Genomic DNA, 9,890 nt, shown 5'->3' with positions numbered 1-9,890 from the left:
TTGACCCCGAAATGTGAAACTGACATTTGAAAAAGATGACATGGGTCCTGCGTGTGAAACTCTTACTGAGGCAAACATTTTTTCCAAATAAAAATACGATTGCTCTAAAGTAGGACAAACACAAATCTGACATGAACTTTTACCCAAAGTATGGTCATGACCTTTAGACAGTGAACTCCATCTCTGTGAGGCAAAATTTTATCCAAATATGAAAACGTTTGAGGCATATATTTGAGTTCCATTTCGAACAAAACGTATGAACACACTAAATAATGTACATACACTTAAAAGCCATTTTGACAACTTTGCCGAGCTCACCACGAGCGGGCTAGACCCAAGTCATCTCCCCAGACACTGCTCGGCAGATTTTGCAATAATTTCACACAATAGTTCCATGATTGTTGAAATAACATAGATTTCCTCGAAGCAGATGACAGCCAGAGACGAAAAGTTGAGGATCTTTATTGTAATCAGTATTTTTTCCTGGTTTTGGAAGGAATTAATCTCCCACCAACAGTCTTCAAAGAAGATGGTGTATTGTTTGGTTCATCAGCCCTATTGCTGACGCTTTGGCTAGAGAAAGATTTGGCCTTTAGGAAAACTTCATAGGACGATTTTCTGTGGTAAGTATATTTGTTTTGGAGTCAGAAGGTTGAGTTCAGACAAGAACAGTTTCTGACCAATAATTTTAAAATGTTTGTGACTTCAGTGGTCAAACTTCATAGGATGTCTGTGTATGTTATGTTCTCAAAAAGACCCCTCATTTGGTCAAAATTTGTCGCTGAGATCACAAGACAGAAAATTGTTTCCGCTCAAAACCTGAAGAATCCTGAAGATTGTCTTATTTAATAGGATGATTTCATGTAAATAGTAGATGATCCTTTTTGGGGTGGGGGTTCCAGTAATTTAAACGTCAGTGCCACGGAGGCATTGAAGCTAAAACGGGTTAAGATCAAAAGCCTACATAATGCTTGGACCATGACCATCAAACCACAAAGCTTCTAATTTTCTTAGCTGAGTAGATGTCAGCCATTCTGAGTCAAAGAAACACTGACCTTGTGACTGAAAACGATTTAGGATATTTAACCCGAGAATGATACCGTCAAACTTAATTTCAGAATTATCTGATGTCGATAAAGGACTCTATTGTTTTGGGGATTAAGGTCAAGGTTAAAGCCACGATGGGGGCACATATTTTTTACAAGCAGTTTTTTTTTTAATTACACTTTTCTGCCTTGGATTTGACATCGCACATAAATATATCTGCTTACTTATTTTGTTATCAATAGTAATACCGTTAAAGGACTTCGTCACTTCCAACAGCCACCTTTGAATTCAGTCTATGGGATCGTCCAGATGTGGAAGACTAGTTGAGGACAGGTCAAGTTAAATAGTGTGCTCCTCAAATATAATTCCCTTATCAATAACCTTTGACATGAATTGCCAAATTTACATTTCAACTACGCAATAAAAACTAAGTGTCGGTTGCAATGAGCCATAATCCGGCTGAGTGATGGCATCTATAGGTAAGTAACTTATACTAGTAAAAAGCTAAAAAATCATTCTGTATGCACAAAATGCATACAATGTACATGTACGTAAATCATCCTTTCTCGTGATATTATTGCATCATTTCATTAGTATTGAGTTATATGAACGCATTCATGTTTTTAAAAAAGTGAAAAATCATGACATTATGCATTAACATTATTTGATAACAATCGGCATTTTCTTTAACATCGACTTTTTTCCTCGAGTTAAACCTCGTAAAACTGTTATAATTCAAGCCGGCAGTTAACTTCATGAAAAGGAGAAAAAAAACTCTTATGGATATTACCGAATTTAGGTTTCATAAGCCAGAACTATGCCTCTTTACAAAGGGCTACATAATATCATCTCGTGCTTACATTTTACAACAAAATATTCTTTACACCAAACACTTCCAGAAAAAAAGGTGGATAAAATGCTATTCTCTGATTCTTGCAGGGGAACTAAAGTATGAGTTCTACACTCAATAACCTGGCTTAGAAACTCAAGTAGTGTTGTTGCCACTAACCATTCTAAGGCAGAGTCAAACTTTGTTCCTTGAATTGCTTGTTGCGTGCTTGTTGTCTAATCTATGAATTTTGTGTAAAGTTACAAATCAATACATACACTGCTGTAGGGTTTTATGGGAGACTGTTCTCACAATGTGACCATTCCAACTGGAGCTGTATCCCTGTTTTAATTCCAAAACGTAATGTACCGATTTTGTACTTGCAGTTTTATTGGTTTTTCTGCTTACATCAGTGAGATCTATAGGTATGTATTTATATCCTGTTTTCCTATAATATCTATGTAGGTAATAGGTTCGTACAAAGTTATGTATTTGAATGGCAAATGTGTAATTGTATCCTATGCACCGTATCATTTATATATATAAGAAAGTAAAAAGGCAGATTCACTATCCTAATCTAAACTTTAAAATAATTAAATCGCAACAAATTTAAACTATTCTAAATTCTAGCCTCCCTTGAATGTTATTCTTGCACCAGTATTGACGACTTGGAATCTTGCCACAACATATCACAATGTCATCAAGGACAGGTAATATACTTTGGCGTCACAATAGTAGAACAGTCTTGCAAATGAGAAATGATTTTAAAGCTCTTTAACATCGTTAAATGGAAGTTTGTTATTAAGCTCTGTTTATTTTTTTATTTATCCCTTTTTTTCAAAGCTTCAAGTAATACTTTAAACCTTCGAACAGTAAAACATGATACAGCCGTGTTCTAAATTTATTAGACTAGTTTGAAAAACTAGACCTAGAGCAAGATTTTAACGGGAGTCAGTGGAAAAAATCGAATTGTATGGACATTTCTGCGTATAGAAAACATTCTACGAGGTAGATTCTGAAGAAACTTTTCACTCTTGTAAATTTCTACTTTCTCTACGATACGGCCAAATAAATTGTATGTGTCCTTGCATTCATTTCTGCAATTTTGACTGCTATTAGAAATGCACTTTGGGGCATTGTATTGTTGCTAGAAGGTCATTATTTAACTAGTAAAATAGAAAAAGCATGATTTTTTCAAGCTACATGTATTTTGTCACTTTAGGCGTGCTATACAAATTCGCATGCTAATGGACAAACGCGGACCTTTACACTTGGATGTATTGATAATCAGGTAATCTAATACTGTTTTTTTTTTTAAATCTTGACATGCTTTAAAGCGAAAGTTTTAAACGAATAAGGAAGGTCAACATAGAAATTATTCTTGTTTGCAATTTTCAGTCTTACTAATTAAACATGCAGCCATCTAAAATTATTCGTTGACCTTCAAGGTGTTGGGCACACTTTTGTTACTACTCTGACCAAACATTCACAATTTGATCATTCTTACGTGATAAAGTTCATGGTAAATTTAATCAGGGAAGTTCTACGTATTACATCATTTGTATGTTTTCGTATGGAAATCCCTGTGTAACTGTATAGCCCGTAAAATACCTGGGAAGGATACTGTCATATTACTTGAGATATTTTTGTTCTGTACTTTCACGATTAACCAAATGCTCGTCCAGTTAACAGCAATAACAATTCTTATCTGTAGCAATGTGGAACAATTACGGCCGCAGGAGGTCCCGGAATAGTCGGGCGAGATATCAATGAACGTCAAACCGATAACTGCCATGAATGTTGTGGATCAGATCATTGTAATAACCGTCTGTGCAGTCACTTAAAACGTACGTAAACTATTTATTATTCATATCAAATCATTAAGGTATTTTATGAATTGTTTGTAATAAAAACAATCCAGAATGTAAAAAAAAAAAAATTGTACTGCATTTCGCGAGTAAGACATTATCATCATTTAGTTAAAACAGTTTTCGCGACAATGGTCGGAAATTGTAAATGTAATTACCGTGCAATCAATATTCGCCGGGAACTTTTCATGGTTGCCTCAGTCCACAAAATTAAATTCCAACAAACAATTATTATATCTTTAAAATATGAATCCACAAATTCATTCCTCAGAGAGATAACCAGTTTTGCCAAAACCACGAAATTCTATGCCCACTAAATTAGAAGATTTCACAGTACTGCATGTACTGGTATGTTTGTGTTTAAATTAATTAGAAATTATTTTGCTTTGGAAGAAAATGTCTCCATTTTTGTAGTGTATTTGCTCTATATATGAATAGCTATTGACAGCTATGTTACAGCGTCTGCATGCATTGATGATGCCAAAGTCGACTGTCCATTTCTGAGTGGACTCTTCAACATATGCCAGGATATTCACCACGCCAAAACAGTTTGTCCTAAATTCCGTCAATTATGTTCTTTAGGTAAATATTTTAAAATAACTCGATTCTTTAAATATAAATACGAGTTTCAGTGAAACGGTTCTTCCTTCAGACCAGTTGCTTAAAATTACGTTTTACTTTTTTCACACAAAAATTCAGTCATCATATCATAGTAGGTTGTCCCCCTTGTAAATACCCGGTTTACGGCTGATAAAACGTTGAGCAAAAGATTCTATAGGGAAACAACTACTTTCAATGGTTAATTTCAAATAAGTCTGTATTTGTTAATATTTTAGCAGTAACGACAATATACGGCAGTTGCTACTTTTCACTTTGATGTTTTAATTAACCGAATTGAACATGTTACTTTCAGTTTTTAAGGTATCACCATCACTTATATTTAGCATCTAATAAAATACACTTTATAGGCAAATAGATAATGTTTTCCCAAATAAGACAACTTATTAGCAAATATGTAGGTGTACAATAAGGTAGTATATTTACAGTTTTAATAGGGTAAAAGCTTCTTGCTTCCATTTAAAGTCAAAGTTAATCAAGAAACTAAAAAATGTTGGATTTCATAAAACTCTGTTGTAACTTACACGTTGTTAATTTAAGTAAATGCAGCTGTAGGGTTTGAGTGCAATACGAATTAACATTAGTTAGTAATTAATACAGTTTATTTAGACGTGCAAATTGAAAAAGTTTAAATAATCAGCATTAATCAAAAATCAAATTTTCAACAAATCCTTTGTATCTTTTATTATTCAGTTGCTTATTTTTCTATGAATCATTTACTTAAACAGTTGACGGAAATTGGGCGGAATGGTCCCAGTGGTCAGAATGTGATGTAACATGCGAAACTGGACAACAGACAAGAAAGAGGACGTGCACAAATCCGGCTCCTGAAAATAAAGGCCTTGACTGTGAGGGGAACTCAACTGATTTCAAAGTTTGTCTTAAGCAACCTTGTCCAGGTAATGAAACTTGTAAATTCTAGCTTAGTAACCATGATATTACATTTATTGCCCTATTACTTGGTTAGTTGGCTGATTCATAGATAATGTTTTCGGCGAAGGATTCAGTAGTTGTCATTAACTGTTATTTCAAAACGTTTCAATTAGTTTTATTTTAACTAACCTGCCTAACACGTGCTTATTAATTAATCAAAGTAGTCGCTTTTTTCATCGTCTGTTTTTTATTCTGATTTTTATGCCCTCGAAGGTGGGCATATTAAAATTGCACGTCCGTCCGTGTGTGTGTGTGTGAATTCTTGTCCGGGCTGTAACTCTGCCATCCATAAAGGGATTTTGAAATAACTTGGCATAAATGTTACCCATAACGAGACGGTGTGTCATGCGCAAGATCCAGACCCCTAGCTCTAATGTCAAGGTCACACTTAAAGGTCAAAGCTTAACAGGGTCTGTTTCGTGTCCGGTCCATAACACTGCCATCCATGAAGGGATTTTGAAATAACTGGGCTTACATGTTTACCATAATGAGATGGTGCGTCATGTGCAAAATCCAGACCCCTAGCTCCAAGGTCAAGGTCACACTTAGAAGTCAAATGTTAACAGGGTCTGTTTCGTGTCCGGTTCATAACTCTGCCATTCATCAAGGGATTTCAAAATTCCTTGGCTTGAATATTCCTCATTATGAGACGACGTATCATGCGCAAGATCCAGACCCTAGCTCTAAGGTCAAGGTCACACTTAGAGGTTAAAGCTTAACATTGTATATTTCTTATCCGGTCCATAACTCTGTCATCGATGAAGGGATTTTAAAATTACTTGGCATAAATGTTCCCTATAATGAGATGACGTGTCATGCCGAAGACCCAGACCCCTATCTCCAAGGTCAAGGTCACACTTAGAAGTCAAAGGTTAACATGGTTTGTTTCTTGTTTGGTCCATAACTCTGCCATTTATCAAGGGATTTGAAAATAATTTAACACAAGTGTTAACCATATTGAGAAGGTGTGTCGCGCTTATGACCCGGGTCTCTCAGGTCAAGGTCAAGGTAACAAAATAATTCTTACCTAAACTATTCTGGCATATTTTGCGCAGACAACTGTAACATTCTTGGGCACGCTTCGGGGGCATTTGTCACTAATAGTGACAGCTCTTCTTGATGTTTGTAATATCACCTTCTATATTAAACAACAGTCCATGGTGGTTGGACACTTTGGTCCGAGTGGGAGAAGTGCTCAGTTACATGTGATGTTGGTATTCAGAGGAGACATCGGAACTGCTCGAATCCATATCCGTCAAAATACGGGGATCATTGTTTCGGCGACACTTTGGATGACAGAATTTGCATGCCGGGACCATGCTCAAGTAAAGTTGAAATAAATAATCTCGTTAGGAAAGTGGTCACTCTATCGAAATATACAATATCATTGTGTAATCTCATTTCTAAGCATATTAAACTCATTATTAGGGTTAATGTATACAGTTATATACTTAAGAATTAGGAACAGATTCAGAATTTATATTACGGAACGTCTCCGTACAATAGAAATTGAAAATTGTTTAGCCGTTTCGGTATTTAAAAGTACATAACTGAAATCTCTATTGAGAAATTATTAAACTTACTAGTAAGTACTACTATAAGGGACTTCGACGAACGTTAGGTTTATAAACCTGCAATCAATTTTCACGGCCTGTTCACATACATCTTTGCGTTTGATAACCATGTTCATTTAGTATTTGCATAATTATTTTCTGTAAAATTAAGAAAGAACGTCCCGGTGTGTAGAATTTTTTTAACATAACGCCAAAATTGTCCTTTCAGCGGCGACCCAACATATTTTGTCAATACCAAGAGTCATTTTACAAGCAGTTTAGTGTGATATCAGAGTTGTTGTATTTTCTGGTCCTTTTTGATAATGGAGTCCATGCAATGTTTACGCGTAAACGGGTGCTCAAGAGCAAGAGGGGTGCGACACATTTCATGACCTCTCATGAACATAGTTCTAATGTTTTACTTACTCAAATTGCATAGTGCAATGCATCGCCCATTTAGATACCAAAGGATGTTACAATGCTATGTTTTTTTAAACAATACATTAAAGGAATTTCTTATCTAACAGTAATGAGTAAGACATATTTTTACGTATAGTGCAATGTATTGAAAATAGCGTTTACTTTTACTATACTTTATTATCTTCTTTGACGTACTATATGTTTTTACAATTTAAATGATTTTCAAAGAGTAAATTTTCATTGAAATTGTTAAACACAGACGGTGGATGGTCTACGTGGGCTGGCTGGACAAGCTGCAGTTTGTCATGTGGTGGAGGTTTGCGCTCTCACTCCAGAAGCTGTACAAATCCAAGACCTTCGTCACTAGGGAAGTTTTGTGACGGCACTCCTTCTGAGGTGGAATTGTGTAACACAGAGTCATGTGGTAATATACACCTTATAACTCCTTTTAATAAGGAATTAATCCGGGTTAGTATGCGTGCGTGGATTGACCCCATCGCCTTAAAACGTGTTGCCTCCGCCAAAGTTATTTAATTTTTTGTCATGTCTTGGTATAGTGTGATATAACGGAAAAATGAATACCTTCTCAAAAATAAGAAAGAGGGAGACAAATTCAGTCGTCCTTCAACTACTTTACTGTTGGAGCATTTGAGACCATTATACTTTAGCAATATTCGTTAAATTTTTACGACATCCAAGATATAAGATACAAGAAGCTTTAGTTTACGTCGGATACAATATAACAAGTTAACATTAGCTCATGAGCTATTTTCCGACAAACATATATAAAACAATGAACAGAGATTAACAATGGAAATGTGTCCTTGTTTTCACAAAGAATTAAAATGCTTAAAAGAAATAGGGAAAATGAGCAAAACTTCTCTAGTAACACTGGAGTTTTGAACCTTGAAGTAGTCAAAATTGCATTATTTTGCATTAAAAGTACCAGTAATAACTGAAATGCTTGTAACATAATTGTAGGTGGACGGATAGCTCAGTGGTTTGCACACTGGCCTTCCAATCCTGAGGTCGGGGGTTCGATCCCCGGCAGCTACTCGGGAATTTTCAGAAACGCTTTTCAGTGTTTCCCACCCAACTAGAGGTGTACTGGTCAGGAACCCAGCGTGTATCAGTGCTATACACTGGGCACGTTAAAGAACCAGGCTGTCTATTCGCAACGAGCTAGGCTAAGTTAGCCGGACAAGCCTGTATCTGATTTCTGATCTCTCTGTCGTGGGGGCTTTGTCTCACTCTGTCCCTCTGGTCAGATCGCTCTGTGTCTGTACTAGTAGAGGATGAATTATGCGCCCTGTGTGGGTGCATTTGAACTATGTAAAGCGCCTTTGAATGTGAAATTGATCATGAAAAGGGCGCTATATAAATCTGGTATAATAATAATTATACATGAAACAGCTCAAATAATTATTTGGAGTAATGATAATTATGATGTTGTTGTTGTTATTGTTGACAGTGATGATGAGGATTTTGATGATGATGATGAAAACAATAGTTATAGTGATAATGAAGGCTTGTTTTGTGTGTATTTGCAGATGATGGACCTGTCATTAGTTTCATGGCCCGAACTGTCACAAAAACCTCCGGAAGTAACAATGAAGTGATGATATTTTCTTCAACCGTACTGAATGAGGGAGGAGCCTACCACTCTTCTAACGGAACATTCTACACCCCAGTTAATGGCGTCTACCATTTCAATGTGCATTTATGCTCATCTTCTCAGAACACTATCGTTTACGGTATATTTGTGAACAATCAGTTATATATGAAAGGTATTGGGTACTACGAACGTAATAGTGCATGTGGAAATACTGAAGCAATTGTAAAATTGAGTATTGGTGATACTGTTAACGTGAGGCATGGCGATGGTGGTAATTACCGTTTATATCAAGACGATTACAGATGGAATTCATTTACTGGATTTCTGGTCCGTAAAATTTAGATGAGTTTACTTGCTTTTTGATTTTCAAATGAAATACATTTTATACCTAAAGGTCAGAGTCATTTGATTAGAATTTAGGGCATATTTTTTATCCATTTTGATAACAGCCGCATAATATTACGTATTAAGAAATGTAGATTTGATTAAAAATAGCAATAAATACTTCTGAATGCTTGGGGTTGTCGGGTAAAAAATATGTATTAGCATTCTATTAAACGGTTACAAGTTATGAAGGCCAGTATATATATATATACAGAAATTTAAAGTGAATACTGACAAAATAAAGACTATCATTTTCAGACAAGCATGTATTTATTTGTACGCAATTACGTGGGGTTTTTTTTTTTATAGATAGTTCAAAAACAAAATACTAGATCTACTGACAAACAAGTGTGGCAAATAAAAGTTGTAAAATGTTGTTATTTTAAAACAAGTTTGTGTTATATATAGAAAGGTAACCTTACAGAATGCCCTGGGGTACATCTTATCATTTTTATGCAGTTTGATTGTCACAGGATGTCAAAAATAATAACGAATTTCTTACAAGTATTAAAAGAACGTTAAAATGATCATTTAATAAAGAACTGGCTTAGTACATTAAATTTTGTTGTTTCATGCAATTAGATTTTCTTGCGTCAGGTAGTTGACAACTTTCCACAACATTC

The 9,890-nt window shown here is 35.3% G+C and overlaps 1 protein-coding gene across 1 annotated transcript; it reads left to right on the top strand.

Annotated features, from left to right (window-relative positions):
• Positions 1-1,513: 1,513 nt before the first annotated feature.
• LOC123560606 (coadhesin-like) lies at positions 1,514-9,683 on the top strand. The gene is made up of 10 exons (XM_045352782.2): positions 1,514-1,526; positions 2,263-2,301; positions 2,507-2,586; positions 3,099-3,167; positions 3,591-3,723; positions 4,204-4,326; positions 5,091-5,261; positions 6,450-6,620; positions 7,528-7,692; positions 8,819-9,683. Exons 1-10 carry the CDS (start codon positions 1,514-1,516, stop codon positions 9,223-9,225), a joined length of 1,371 nt encoding a protein of 456 aa, XP_045208717.2. The 3' UTR covers positions 9,226-9,683.
• Positions 9,684-9,890: the final 207 nt, after the last annotated feature.

This window comes from Mercenaria mercenaria, chromosome 15, assembly GCF_021730395.1.
Source record: "Mercenaria mercenaria strain notata chromosome 15, MADL_Memer_1, whole genome shotgun sequence".
Lineage (NCBI taxonomy): Eukaryota > Metazoa > Mollusca > Bivalvia > Venerida > Veneridae > Mercenaria > Mercenaria mercenaria.
This window is presented reverse-complemented; position numbering and strand designations above follow the sequence as displayed.

Excerpts from the sequence above, each read along its gene's own strand:
- LOC123560606 (XM_045352782.2), top strand. Across the intron at positions 3,168-3,590 it reads TTGGATGTATTGATAATCAG|CAATGTGGAACAATTACGGC; the intron begins GTAATCTAATAC and ends TCTTATCTGTAG. Across the intron at positions 3,724-4,203 it reads TCTGTGCAGTCACTTAAAAC|CGTCTGCATGCATTGATGAT; the intron begins GTACGTAAACTA and ends GCTATGTTACAG.